Below are 15826 nucleotides of genomic sequence, written 5' to 3' on the forward strand. Positions count from 1 at the left end.
TATTGTTAGTGGGGGATCCAGCGACTCAGGAAACATACCTGAGAGACTGAGGCAAGGGTGAGTGCTGCCTTGTGTTACAGTTTGATCTGATTAAACGCTCACTGAATGCACATGGTGTCATAGCACCCTCTAGCAGGTGGTTAGCACCATCACCTTCCACAGACTATATTTTCCACTTTTTGGAGGATTTCAACCTGAAGACTACTTAGGGACATGTGTTTAAGTCTGCTAGTTCTCACAGTAACTCCTACCATTGGAAATCCTTTACTGCAAAAGTCAAAAGCTTATTTTAATGATATTATAGAAATTCAAGATAAGACAAGATTTCTTTATTAGTACCTATACATAGAAATGCACAGCAAAATGCATCTTTTGCATTATCGATGCACCACAGAAAGCATCCTATCCGGATGCATCACGGCTTGGTATGAAAACTGCTGTGCCCAGGACCACAAGAAACTGCAGAGAGTTGTGGACACAGCCCAGCGCGTCGCAGAAACCAGCCTCCCCTCCTCGGACTCTGTCTCTACCTTTTGCTGTCTTGGTGAAGCAGCCAGCATAATCAAAGACCCCACCCACCCGGGTCATTCTCTCTTCTCTCCTCTTCCATCAGGCAGAAGATACAGGAGCCTGAGGGCACGTACCACCAGGCTTAAAGACAGCTTCTACCCCACCGTGATAAGACTATTGAACGGTTCCCTTAGACGATGAGATGGACTCTGACCTCACGATCTACCTTGTTGTGACCTTGTACCTTATTGCACTGCACTTTCTCTGTAGCTGTGACACTTTACTCTGTACTGTTATTGTTTTTACCTGAACTACCTCAATGCACTCTGTACTAACCCAATGTAACTGCACTGTGTAATGAATTGACCTGTACGATCGGTATGCAAGACAAGTTTTTCACTGTACCTCAGTACAAGTGACAGCACCAACATAGCACGCCTGCAACTTCCTAACCCATATGTCTTTGGAACGTGGGAGGAAACCGGGGCATCCGGAGGAAACCTACGCAGGCACGGGGAGAACGTACAAACTCCTTACAGACAGCAGCCGGAATTAAACCCGGGTCGCTGGCGCTGTAATAGTGTTACACTAACTGCTACGCTACATTCCCATCGAGTTCTGGTTCCCTGTCCACCTCCTAATCACCGGGGTTGGCCATCTCCCTCGGGCACCGTGGGAAGTCCTGCCCGGGGTGGAACCAGGCTCTGGCAGAGGCTTGGTGAGGTTCTCTTCCACCGCCAGGGAGAAGCCACCCTGAGAGCCCAGTCCAACCTTGCACTGAGGCAGCCAGCAATGTGTAAACGGGGTGGTGATAAGTCGGCAGCGCGTTCTCACTTGCCGAACGCAGGCTGCCTACTTCACCCAAACGTTCTGTTCCATGAGGGAACCGCAGACTCGGACTTGAATATATCCGATGGGAACGTTGTCAGTGAATCCAGTCTGTGCACTCACCGGAAAAACTGAACGAAGGCATTCTCATTCGCCTCGCTAGCCCGTGACGTTGTTGCAAAGTTAAACGACCTCGGAGTTAACAGCACGACTGACTTCCATTGGATCGCCCAGTTGCGTTATTATTGGGAAGACAAGAAGATCATAGTCAGAATGATTACAACCACGGTGCCTTACGGCTACGAGTACCTGGGAAACACAGGAAGGCTTGTCATCACACCCCTGACGGACAGGTGCTACAGGTAAGGACCGGCTGTTGGTCCTCACAGGCGAACACACCGCGAGTAGTTCCAGTGTGACTTCTTTAATTATCTGTGTTACTTTTCATTGAATGCTCCATTTCAAAATGTTGACAAAAATAAGTAAAAGCAGAATATCTTTTTTGATTCACTACTAAGATGTCGAGAGGGGCTAGATTACAATTTGTCACCTAGGTACGTGACCAGTGATATTGAATCATTGAGAGTCATAGTCATACAGCATGGAAGCAGACTCTTCGGCCCAAATGGTCCATGCCGACCAAGATTCCCATCTACGCCGGTCCCATTTGCCCGCGTTTGGCCCTTATCCCTCTGAACCTTTCCTATCCGTGTACCGAGTACCTCTTAAATGTTGTTGACGTACCTGCCTCAACCACTTCCTCTGGCAGCTCGTTCCATATGCAGACCACCCTCTGAGTGAAAAAGTTGTCCCTCAATTTCCTATTAAATCTGTCCCCTCTCACCTTAAGCCTATGCCCTCCAGTTCTTGATTTCCCCAACCCTGGGAAGAAAGACTGTGCACATTCACCCTATCTATCCCCCTCGTGATTTTATACCCCTCGGTAAGATCAAGGTGTCTTCCTGAGTTTGTCCCATTTGCCTGCAGTTGGCTCCTGTCCCTCGAAAGTTTTCCTATCTAGTACCTGTCTTTGAAATATTGTAATTGTGTCTTCTGAAGCTCTGTTGCAATGTCCTAACTCATACCAAGTCCCAATCTCCCACCACTCCAGTGCTTGTTGACCTGCAATGACTTTCTGTTAAGCATTGCATTGATTTTAAAGTTCCATACACTGGTCTCGTTGCCCTCCTTGCGGGTAACTCCACCAGCCTTACAGCCTTCAGAGATACCTCCACATCCCCAAAGCCTCTCCATCATCCCCTGCCTACTTGCATCACATTCGGTAGCTGTTCCTTCGCCCAAACGTCCTGAAATCCTTAACATCCTACCCTAAACCTCTCGTCTTTGTACCTCTTTAAAACCTGGCTCTCTTGCCGAGCATTTGATCATGTGAACGAATCCACCCCACCAAAGCCCATCAAGTCGAGCATCATCGCCATCGATGGAGGGTGGAACAGCCCCCGATGCGAACACGGCCTATGGATTGGGAGGCCATTCAGCCCATCGAACCATTCAATCTGACCGGACCCTCAGCTCCACATTCCCACCCACCCACCCTCAGGAACCTCCCACCCCTTCGCTTAGTGAGAATCCACCTCCTTCTGCCTCAAGTATATTCAACGACTGTCGTTCCACTGCCCTTTGAGGAAAAGAGTTCCAAAGTCTTACAAACCTCTGGGAGGAAAGATTCACCTCTTAAAGGGAAGGCCCCTTATTTTTAAACAGTGACCCCTAGACCTTGGTTCTCCTACCCGAGGAAACATCCTCTCCATCCCCACCCTGACCTGTGTCAATTCACATCTGGGCAGCAGCGGGAAATCACACAAAACGCTGCCTGACCCGCTGAGTTCCTCCAGCATTTTGTGTGTGTTGCTCCGGATTCCAGTGTCTGCAGGATGTCTTGTGTCTTGGCAGTGGGGAATGTCGGCCATGTGTCGTACTCACTGCCCGAGCTTGTGGGCAAAGGGACGGTGAACTGTGGCTGTCTACAGGTGGACCCGGTTTACTCACGTTCATCCAGTTTCACTCTCAACTGAATTAAACTAGCTAAGTACACTTAACCAGGAACACAACTTCTTCAGAGGTAACATGAGTCCTTGGACCTGCTGCTAAAATGACACAGAACAAGGAACAGGCTTCGGCCCACAATGTCTGTGCTGAACTTGATGCTGAATTAAACTGAATCCCTTCTGCCTGCACGTGATCTGTATCCCTCCACTCCCTGCATATTCGTGTGTCTATCTAAAAGCTTCTTAAACACCTCTATCATATCTGCCTCCACCCCCCACCCTGACAGCCCGTTCCAGGGACCCACTGCTCTCTGCGCTAAAATCCTGCCCCGCACATCTCCCTTAAACTTTCCCCCACTCTCCTTAAATGCACGTCCTCTATTATTTGATGTTTCTACCCTGGGAAACATATTCTGACTGTCTACCCTATCGGTGCCTCTCATAATTTTATAAACCTCTATCAGGTCTCCCCTCAGCCTCTGACGCTTCAGAGAAAACAACCCAAATCTGTCAAACCTCTCCTTATGGCTCCTACCCTCTAATCCAGGCAGCACCTGCACCCCGTCGAAAGCCTCCACATCCTTCCTGTAACGGGGCGACCAGAAGTGCACTCAATACTCCAAGTGCGGCCTAACCAGAGTTTTGTACGACTGCAACATGACCTCTAGACTCTTGAACTCAATGTCCCAACCAATGAAGGCAAGCATTCCATACGCCTTCTTTACCACCCTATCAACTTTCAGGGCTACTTTCAGGGAGCTATGGATCTGGATCCCAAGATCCCTCTGTACATCAGTGCTGTTAAGGATCCTGCTATTAACTGTACATTTTCCCCTCACATTTGACCTCCCAAAGTGCAGAACCTCACACTTGCCCAGATTAAAGTCCATCTGCCATTTCTCTGCCCACATCTATAACTGACCTACATCCTGCTGTACCCTTTGACAGCTCCACTGTCCACAGCTCCACCAAGCTTTGTGTCATCTGCAAACTTACTAACCCACCCACCTACATTTTCATCCAAGTTACTTATATACATAACAGACAGCGGAGGCCTCGGCACCGATCCCTGCGGAACGTCACTAGTCAGTCACAGACCTCCAGCCACCCTTCCACCACTAACCTCTGCCTTCTACGGGCAAGCCAGTTCTGAATCCAAACCACCATCTGACTGCGGTTCTCGTGTGCTCTCTTCCTCGGGCATTGTAAAGGAGCCAGTTACTGGGAAGCAATCGGACACAGCGCCAACTGTACAGTCTGCGCAGGAACTAAGTTTCGCTCAGCCTGAGGTGGCTGCAATGTTCCTGAAAGGTCTTCCTCTTCACTCAATCACCTCGCTCCTTCCTTGACTGACGCTTATTCTTCTGAATCCTGTTTATTGATGCTCAGTTGTTCGAAGGGGCCGTAAGTAAATGTCACAGCTCAAAGGGAACCGTGTTTCTATCATTCAGGACGTTAATGGGGGCTCTGCAGCTGAACCTGGGAGGTGCCCCAGAAGGACCTGCAGGAACCGGGAAAACAGAAACCTGCAAAGATCTGGCGAAAGCAGTGGCCAAGCAGGTACCGGCGATGTCCCATAGGTTGAGGGGTGGTTCGGTGAGGTTAACTTGGTGTTGCCTGTGCGGTCTGGGGAGTGTGCTGGGCAGTGGACTTAGTTTAGCATTGCTGCTGGACGCGGTGGGGAGAGAGGGAGTCGTTGGGATTCCTTGGCATTATGGCGGGATGGAGGGGTTACTTGCACTGGGATGAGGGCTGGGACCGGTGAGTTACGTTCTGGAGTAGTGCAGGGACGGATTAGATTGAGTGCACAAGACTTTCCGTGGTATAGAGAGTAGGCAAGACAGTTGTATTCATCTCCGGCAGAGCGCTGTGGAGAAAATGTGGAAAGTCCGGCTGGGAGATTGTGGTGAGAACAGGACAATGGGATTAGTTTTCATACCGGAGCGACGGGGTTAGGTTCTGTTTGAAACAAGCTGGTATTTACAGGGCAGGGTTGCGGGGCTGGTCTTGGAGGGTTCGGGGTTTGTGGAGAGGGTGTGTTGCTATGGTGAATCTGGGATTGTCACGTGGATGAGGGGTAAAAATTGGACCGAAGATTAGCTCTGGGATTGACTGTGCCCTGCTGAGAGTTTAGGGCAGTGAGTCGGTTGAGGCAATTGGATGAATGTTGGGACGTGTGATTAGTTCTAGGTTGATGTGGGGCCCGGGGCGTGGATTACCTTTGGACTGACACCAAATGCAAGAGAAATTGGGGCTAGGTTGAGACTCTTGAAGTGGGCAGTTGCATTAGTTTTGGACGAATACGGGACAGTGGGGAGAGAGTGGGGCATGGGAATAGTTTGAATTGATGCAGGCCATGGGACAGACCAAAAGAACACACTGCTGGAGGTACTCAGCGGGTCAGGCAGATGGACAGACGACATTTTGGGCTCGAGACCCTTCACCCGGATTTAGGATAAAGAGAACGGGGTTGTGTTGGAAGCAGGGTCATGGATTACTCCAACAAGAGCTGGAACAAGGGCTGCAGGCAGTTAGTATCTGTGGTTTTAACTGAATTAAAAATGAGGCAGATCCGAGCAGGTCATTTTATTTCCTTATCTGCTGGTCTATGCTTATGCTTCAGGTCATTTTAATTTGCTCCTTTAACATCCCATCTGCACATCTTTACGCCTCGGACCATTACACGTTGGCTAATAATGTTAGAATGTGTTACTGTACATCTCCCAGACAGCTGCAGCCACATCTGGGGCTGACATGCCCACACATGGCCTTGTGGTCACAGGTTCCAGATACCCCCGAGGTGCTGGAGCCGTGCTCTACAACACTCTGGACAGCCTTTGTTTAGTCTAAGCTCATGGCCACTGCTTGTCCTTGCCTCCAGCTGACGGATTGAGGGGTGGGAGTTTTGGGGTCTGGGTTGTGAACGTCTCATCTCCTTTCTGGCAATGGGATTGAACCTCATCTGCCCCTGGCGCACAGTTCCTGGCTGGTGACGTCTGATAGTGATCCCAGTGTAGCCAAACCTGCACAGTTCCCAGCACCGTCAGTCCTGACGTGGCCAACAATATATATGTTTACTGCGTGCTGTTTTGGAACTTAGAACATAGAACATTACAGCACAGTACAGGTCCTTCGGCCCACAATGTTGTGCTGACGTTTTATCCTGCTCTAAGATCTATCTAACCCTTCCCTCCCACATAGCCCCCTATTTTTCTATCATTCATGTGTCTATCTAAGTGTCCTTAATGTACCTGCCCCCACAACCTCTGCCAGCAGTGTCTTCCACGCACCCACCACTCTCTGTGTAAAAAAAATACCCCCTGTACCTTCCTCCAATCACCTTAAAATGATGCATCCTCGGGAGAGCCGTTTTCGCCCTGGGAGAAAGTCCCTGACTGTCCAATGTTAATGTATACTTTACGAGCACTGTTCACCAGCCCTCTGTTTCACAGTGTATTGTGTTTAACTGTTCTGATGGGCTGGACTACAAAGTGATGGGGAAGTTTTTCAAAGGTCTCGCACAGTCTGGTGCTTGGGCTTGCTTCGATGAATTTAATCGGATCGAGTTAGAGGTAATTAAAACACTTTACAATTAACTTTTAAACAAAGCTCATTGTGACTTTGATGTTAATCAACACATCACCAATTACCATTATTAAAATTTCACACTCTCGAATGCGGCAAAGTTTTGCAAATTAAATGCATTCTTTTATGTATCCTCTTGTAAAATTTAGAAAATGTTATTTATTTAATTTCGTAAAATTTAGAAAATGTACTTTTATTTATTAATTATTTCCTGTAATGTGTGTTTTAATTTATATTTCTGTGCAACCAGAACAATCTTCCAGTATTTTGTATTTTCTTACAAATCTACTGTATGGTTGCAAAACAGACGATATGAGGGTTAAAAGAAGGTACCTGGAGAGCCAAATGATGCCGAAAAACTTTGGCCCTAAAATTGGACTTTGAAGTGTGTGTTGTTCGGCACCATTTTGAAAGTCGACCCGCGCTGTAAAAAAGCAGACAACAGCAGAACCGCGGAGCGTACAATTAGTGCATTATTATTTAATGCTAGCGGGAGTGAGGGATACAGAGAAAGAGTAAACAGTGTAACCCGAGCTCTGTACTGATCCCCACTCAGAGATTTACATGTTTGTGTCCCTCCTTTTATACTTAATCTAAAGATGCCTACGTGCGGAGTTACACGTACTTGGGCAGTTGCTTACAGCAAACTTTAGCACAACAAGATGTGCCTTAAGCACTCCCAAGCACCTGCACATCTTGCAGTCACAACTACGGTCACACCATGGTTGAAGCAATAATGGCTGCACACCATTAACCCTTACATTTCCGGTTACCTTTTACACCATGGGGACCAAATTGGTTCCAAATTGGTGCCCGATGTGTACACGTACGAATCGGTACTAGATGTCATATTGGTGAGGGTTTTTCTCGACCTATTCATTCTCAGGACCCGGGCACCAGTGGCTAGCCAACATCTATCACCTGTCCCTGACTGCCCCTGGGGAAGTGGTGGTGAGCCATTGCCTTGGGCCGCTGCCGTCCTCCTGGTGGAGGTGGCCTCAGTGCTGTCGGGGAGGGAGGCTCCAGGGTCTTGACCCAACAATGATGACGGACTGGTGATATGGGGGGAGTGTGACTTGGAGGGGAACCTGTGGGCGGTGGCCGCGCCCGCTGCCCGTATCCTTCTTGGTGGTGGTCGCTGCGGGTTTGGGAGGTGTTGTCGGGGTATCCGAGACCACAGTGCATGTTGCAGGCGGTCCAGGTTGCACCCACTGTGCACCAGCGGAGGAGGGGGCGAACATTTAGAGTGATGAATGGGCTGCCAACCAAGCGGGCTGTTGCGTTGAGCTTCTCCAGAGTTGTTGGATCTGCAAGTGGAGAGTGTTGCATCACACTCCTGATCTGTGCCATGTATTTGGTATTGGAATTGGTTTATTATTGTCACTTGTACCGAGGTACAGTGAAAAACTTGTCTTATAAACTGATCGTACAGGTCAATTCATTACACAGTGCAGTTACATTGGGTTAGTACAGAGTGCATTGATGTAGTACAGGTAAAAACAATAACAGTACAGAGTAAAGTGTCACAGCTACAGAGAAAGTGCAGTGCAATAAGGTGCAAGGTCACAACAAGGTAGATCGTGAGGTCAGAGTCCATCTCATCGTATAAGGGAACCATTCAATAGTCTTATCACAGTGGGGTAGAAGCTGTCCTTTAATCTGGTGGTCTGTGCCCTCAGGCTCCTGTATCTTCTGCCTGATGGAAGAGGAGAGAAGAGAGAATGACCCAGGTGGGTGGGGTCTTTGATTATGCTGCTGCTTCACCAAGACAACGAGAGGTAAAGACAGAGTCCATGGAGGGGAGGCTGGTGTCCGTGATGCACTGGGCTGTGTCCACAATTCTCTGCAGTTTCTTGCGGTCCTGGGCAGAGCAGTTGCCGTACCGAGCTGTGATACATCCAGATAGGATGCTTTCTATGGTGCATCAGTAAAAGTTGGTAAGAGTCAAAGGGGACGTGCCAAATTTCTAAGATGGTGGAAATGCTTTGTAGTGTCAGGAGGCAAATGACCTGCTAGGGGATACCTGGTCTCTGACCTCCTCTTGTAGCCATGGTGTTTGTGTGGTTTGTCCTGTTTGGCACTGCCCTGAGGAGCTCCTGCAGCGATATCCTGGCCAGCAACCACGAACATCTCCCTTTGAAGGAAGGGCGCTACTCCGGCCATTGGACCGCTTTCCCCTGCGACCAACTTTACCAGGGCTCCCACATACCATCAGTGCTGCCTCGCAGTCAAGGACAGCCACTCTCACCTCACCTCTGGAAGTCAGCTCTTTGGTCCGTGTTTGAACCAAGGCTGTGATGTGAGGTCTGGAGGCAAGAGGTCCTGGCAAAACCCAAACCGGCCATCAGTGAGCAAATGCCACGCGATTTACATTAACGACCTGCAGGAGGGCAAATGTAAGGTCTCCAGGTTGACACAAAGGTGGAAGGACATGTGATGAGGATATTGTGACCCTGCAGCAAGATATAGGTACAGTGAATGTGTATGGGTACGTCCCCCACAGGTTCCTACAGGGCAAAAACCTGGCACGTGGAGTTTAATGCGGGGAAGTGTGAGGTTGGGCACTTCAGTAAGAGGAATCAAGAGGCAGATTGTTATCTGAATACAGAGAGACCTTAAATGAGTGAAGTTCAGAGGGATCTCGGTGTTGTAGTGCGTGAATCTCAAAAAAGTAGCAAGCAGGTCGAACAAATGACATTTTGATCTTCATTGCGAAGGAGTTTGAGTTCAGAATCAGAACCAGGTTTATTATCACTGATGGATGTCGTGAAATGTGTTGTTTTGCGGCAGCAGTACAGTGCAAGACATAAAAATTACTACAATTTACAAAAATAAGTAAATAGTGCAAAAGAGGAATAACGAGGTAGTGTTCATGGGTTCATGGACCGTTCAGAAATCTGATGGCGGAGGGGAAGGAGCTGTTCCTGAATCACTGAGTGTGGGTCTTCAGGTTCCTGTACCCCCTCCCCGATGGTATAGGTATTGGTTTATTATTGACATTTGTACTGAGGTACAGTGAAAAACCTGTCTTGCATACTGATCATACAGGTCAATTCATTACACAATGCAGTTACATTGAGTTAGTACAGAGTGCATTCAGGTAGTACAGGTAAAAACAATAACAGAATACAGAATAAAGTGTCACAGCTACAGAGAAAGTGCAGTGCAGGTAGACAATAAGGTGCAAGGTCACAACAAGGTAGATCATGAGGTCAGAGTCCATCTCATCGTATAAGGAAACCATTCAATCGTCTTATCACCATGGGATAGAAGCTGTCCTTGAGCCTGGTGGTACGTGCCCTCAGTCTCCTGTATCTCCTGCCTGATGGAAGAGGAGAGAAGAGAGACATGTCCCGGATGGTGAGGGTCCTTAATGATGGATGCCGCCTTCTTGAAGATGTCCTCGATGGTGAGGAGGGTTGTGCCCGTGATAGAGCTGGCTGAGCCTAACAACAGGGAAGTTGTGTCCCAGTTATACAGGGTGTTGGTGAGGCTGCACCTGGAATGCTGCGCACAGTTTTGGTTCACCTACCCGAGAAAGGATGTAGTAACGTTGGACGCAGTCCAAAGGAGAGTCACCGGACTCATTCCTGGGATGAGAGGGTTGTCCTACCAAGAGAGGCTGGACAGTTTGGGTCTGTGTTCATGAGAGTTCAGAAGACTGAGGAGGTCACCTTATTCAACCATGTAAGATCCTGAAGGTGCAACAGAGTAGATGTTGAGATGTTTTCGCTAGTGGGAGAGTCGCGAACAGGAGGGCCGTCTACAAGGCGAGGACCGCGACATTTCAAAACGCAGGTGCGCAGAAACTTTCTTTTGCAGCGGTGGTGAATCTCTGGAATTCTGTACCCAAGAGAGCTGTGCAGGCAAGGTCAGTTGAAGTATTTAAGGTGGAGATGGGTAAATATTTGAAAGGTCGAGGAATTGAGGGTCCTGGGGAACTGACGCAGAAGGGGAGTTGAGGCCGGCATAGATCAGCCAGGATTGTAATGAATGGTGGGGCCAGGCTTGAGGGGCCGAGTGGCCACTCCTGCTCCTGTTTTCTGGTGTTCTTGTGTCCTTAATAGAACTAGTGGTGACAGTGTGCGTCACTTTGCCTGTGATTGAGCGGACTGAATGGTAGGGAGTGTGATTGGATTTGTCCTGCTTGTTGTGAACGGGACGTACTAGGACAAAATGTTCTACGTTGCCGGGTAGAGACCAGTGCTGTAATTGTACAGAAAGCATTTGGCTGGAGGTGCAGCTGGTTCTGGAGTGCAGGTCCTCAGTGCTACAGCGGTATGTTGTCTGGTCCCACAGAATTGGTTGCATCCACTGCCCTCACATGGAGTGAATTGACTTGGCTCAAGGGGGACTCCTGTGATGGTGGGGATCTCAGGAGGGACCTGAGATAAGATCTCTTTATTAGTCACATGTACATCAAAACACACAGTGAAATGAGTCTTTTTGCGTAGAGTGTCCTGGGGGGCAGCCCGCAAGTGTCGCCGCGCTTCCGGCGCCAACATAGCACGCCCGCAACTTCCTAACCCGTACGTCTTTGGAATGTGGGAGGAAACCGGAGCACCCGGAGGAAACCCACGCAGACACACGGGGAGAACGTACAAACTCCTTACAGGCAGCGGCGGGAATTGAACCTGGGTCGCTGGCGCTGTAATAGCGTCGCGCTGACCGCTACACCACCGCGCCCGCCCCTACACTGTGCCTGTTAGTAATCCTGGTTGAATGAGTTTGTGAATGCACTGGTCTTACCTCCAGCACTCATGTCCCGGGCCAAGGCAGCACGGAGGATGGGGACATCTTCCCATGGTCCGCTGCCGTTCACGATGAGCAGTGCTCAGACCGGAGAGCTTTGAGCTGATCCACTGGTTGTGAGATCTGATGGCCCCGTCAGTTGTAAGCTGCCTTCACTGTTCAGCCCTGTGTTGTGGTTTCCCTCAACTGGCACCTCATTGAGTCCATCTCCTGACAAGCCCGTCAGCACTCCTCGTTGGACCAGTACGGACACCCAGGTTTGACAGTGGAGAATGGCCACAGACGGTCCACCGTACAGAGCAAAGCCCAGAGTCTTGGCAGCAGTCAGCAGCTCTTCCCCCGCAGCAGCCGGCGCACAGCCTCAGGAGCCAAACCGTGGCCAGGCCTATCAGCTGATGACCCTCGGCTCTGTGGTACAACACTACACGCACACACACACAGGCACACAGACACACACTCACTCACACACACACACACACACACACACAGGCACACATACATGCATACACACGCACACACACGCACTCACACACACACACTCACAGGCACCCACACACACTCATGCACACAGGCATACACTCACACACACACAGGCGCACACACAGGCGCGCGCACACACACACACATTCACACACAGGCACACACACTCACACAGACACACACACAGGCACATACACACACACACACAACTACACACACACACACAGAGGCACTCACACACACAGGCACACACACTCACACAGGCACACACACTCATGCACACAGGCACACACACACATAGGTGCACACGTACACACACACTCTCTCACACACACACAGACGCACACAGAAAAACACACACACACACGACTCAAACACACAGGCTGTTACGAACCAGCAACAAAAGGAACACACCGAGTCATGTATAAGTGTTAAAACTATTTTATTAATATCTAATTATGATAATAAGAAAAATAAAAGTAAAAATGTTAGAAGTAAAGATGTTAGATCTTAAACATTAACCCCAAAAACTGAACTCGGAGTGTGTGTGTGTGTGTGTGGCAAATTCCCAAACTCCAAGTCTAGGAATAGTTCTCAAAGTTCAGTTCAGCAAGCTGTAAGGTGAAACATGAACAAAGGCTTCTGTAGAGCCACCGTTGACTGAAGAGGAAATGTAGAGAGATAATAGAGAGTAATTACAAAATCCAAATGCTCCACGATGAAACTCGTACGACACCTCAATCACTGATGATCTCCACTGCTTTGTTCCGAAGTATCTGCCACCCTGAAAGGCATTTGAGATGTGGCCGTCCACACAAATACCTGTTTCCTTCTACAGGTTAATGACAAAGTGAACTCCACTGGATTATTCCAAACATCCATACGTGGATTGTAGTGACACACACAGTTATTGTTCTTCATCCATCGATACAGAGACCAGCAGGCAGGTGTCTCTCCACCCCTCTCTCTCTCTTCTCTGACTGGCTGACTGCTCCAAAAATGTCATCACGTCCTTATCTCTTGTTGTTGTCATAATCACACCACAGACACACGCGCGTGCGCGCGCACACACACACACTACTGTACTATGTGTTAAAGGGACATTCACCAATAGTAACTTAATCTGTAACACACACACACACACACACACACACACAAAAATGCACACACACACACACACACACACACACACAAAAATGCACACACACACACACACACACACACAAAAATGCACACACACACAAACACACACACACGCAATCACACACAAACACACACATGCCCACACACAGACACACACACACGCACAAACACACACACAGACACATGCACACATACACACAGACACATACACACACAGATACACACACACAAACACACACCCACACACACAAAGACACACACACACGCACATACACACATACACAGAGAGACACATCCACACACACTCAGAGACACACACACACACACACACACACACATGGAGTCCCTCTCTCTCTCACACACACACACACACACACACACACACACACACACACACACACACACACGCCCACACACACACACACAGACACAAACACACACACACACACACACACACCAGGGGGAACAGACCAGTGGCCTGCTGGAATTATCCGTCCTGAAGTTTCCGTGTACAGGGGGAGCGCTGCTGCAAGCTACCGGCCCTTGCCACCTTGCCACCTGGAGGGTTCAACCTTGCCAGCAGCTGACTGGCAGGCAGCAGAGGTGCAGCCTACACAACCCCTTACAGTGTGTGCCAAACACAACAGGCACGACCAATGGACTCTACCTCAGCTCCCCACCTGCCCCCACCCCCACCTTCCCTCCGGTGTTCACTGATGACTGGGAAACACCACAAGATCCAAATCACGCTTGGAATGAACGCCGCACCGCAGAGGGGCTTTTCCTCTCAGTCCTGTCCCCCGTGTGTCTGTTGCTCCCGGGGCAGTGGTGTGGCGGTGGGAAGCAGGGGGGTGGTCCGGCCACTGGTGAACAGTCCCGGGACGTGGAGGAGAGTTGGGTCAAGGAGAGGGTGCTTACAGCACCTGGGATCCTGGAGGTTTGATGCTTAGGGAAAGTACAAAGCGAGGAGGGAGGTTGTTTGTAAATAACGGAATTGGCCTGGATCAGCCCCATCACCGGACAAGGCCTCAGCGAGGCCTGCCCCTGGGGGTGCGAGGTAGGTATGAGGCCAGGTATCTGCGCCTGTCCACTGACCCGAAGGAGCATCAGGCAGTAACCACCTCTAACCAACTACACGTCGCATTACCGCCGCTGACGCCCCCACCCACAACACCCAGGGGGTCAACGCTGAAACCCAAGTGGACCAGCCACGTAAACAGTCCGGCTCTAAGACTAGGTTAGAGTCCGGGTAACTTATGGTGAACACTGGTGCTGCTGCTCAAGTTGCTGAGTTACAGTGTCAGAGGTCCAAGTTCGATCCCGGCCTCCAGTGCTGTCTGCGCGGAGTTTGCACGTTCTCCCTGCGCCTAATGTGACTGCCCTACCTTTGGTTCAGCTCACGCTGCTACATCGGAGGACGCTTCCAACGTATCGTCCTTTCTCACAGCTGTGGTGGTTTCAAGTGTGGATTTAGTTGTGTGGTAATCAGAGTGGTGTCTGGGTACGATGTATGATCAAAATATTATCAAATTAAAATGGGTTTGTTTGTTTGAAGTAAAATGTTGAGGAAACATGAGATGCTTTCTATTTGGAGCTGAGGTGACAGACACCACTGAGGGGGATGAGTCGGAGTACAGGAAGGAGATAGAGAGCTTCGTGGAATGGTGTCACAACAACAACCTTCCCCTCAGTGTCAACAAAACAAAAGAGCTGGTCATTGACTTCAGGAAAGGGGGATGGTGCACATGTACCTGGCTACATCAACGGTGCTGAGGTCAAGAGGGTTGAGAACTTCAAGTTGCTCAGAGTGAACAACACCAACAGCCTGTCCTGGTTCAACCACGGAGCTGCCACGGCCAAGAAAGCTCACCAGTGCCTCTACTACCTCAGGAGGCTGAAGAAATTAGGTATATCCCCTTTGACACTCACCGACTTCTATCGATGCATCGTAGAAAGCATCCTATCTGGATGTATCACGGCTTGGTACGGCAACTGCTCTGCCCAGGACAGCAAGAAACTGCACAGAGTTGTGGACACAGCCCAGTGCATCACGGACACCAGCCTCCCCTCCTTGGACTCTTGTCTTTACCTCTCGCTGCCTTGGTGAAGCAGCAGCATAATCAAAGACCCCACCCACCCAGGACATTCTCTCTTCTCTCCTCTCCCATCGGGTAGAAGATATGGGAGGCTGAGGGCACGTACCACCAGGCTCAAGAACAGCTTCTACCCCACTGTGATAAGACTATTGAACGGTTCCCTTATACGATGAGATGGACTCTGACCTCACGATCTACCTTGTTGTGGCCTTGCACCTTATTGCCTACCTGCGCTGGACTTCCCTGTAGCTGTGACACTTTACTCTGTATTCTGTTATTGTTTTACCCTGTACTACCTCAATGCACTCTGTTCTAACCCAATGTAACTGCACTGTGTAATGAATTGACCTGTACAATCGGTACGTAAGACAAGTTATTCACTGTACCTCGGTACAAGTGACAATAATAAACCAATTCCAATTC

The 15826-nt window shown here is 49.5% G+C and overlaps 1 protein-coding gene across 1 annotated transcript in view; it reads left to right on the forward strand.

Moving 5' to 3' along the window:
- LOC127580592 (dynein axonemal heavy chain 3-like) overlaps nt 1–15826 on the forward strand; it is a 230133-nt gene that overhangs the window by 58012 nt on the left and 156295 nt on the right. Inside the window, 3 exon segments of the mRNA XM_052034178.1 lie at nt 1502–1700; nt 4799–4907; nt 6800–6919. Coding sequence (XP_051890138.1) covers nt 1502–1700; nt 4799–4907; nt 6800–6919 — 428 coding nt within the window.

The sequence above is a fragment of the Pristis pectinata genome, chromosome 19 (assembly GCF_009764475.1).
Source record: "Pristis pectinata isolate sPriPec2 chromosome 19, sPriPec2.1.pri, whole genome shotgun sequence".
NCBI classification, from domain to species: domain Eukaryota; kingdom Metazoa; phylum Chordata; class Chondrichthyes; order Rhinopristiformes; family Pristidae; genus Pristis; species Pristis pectinata.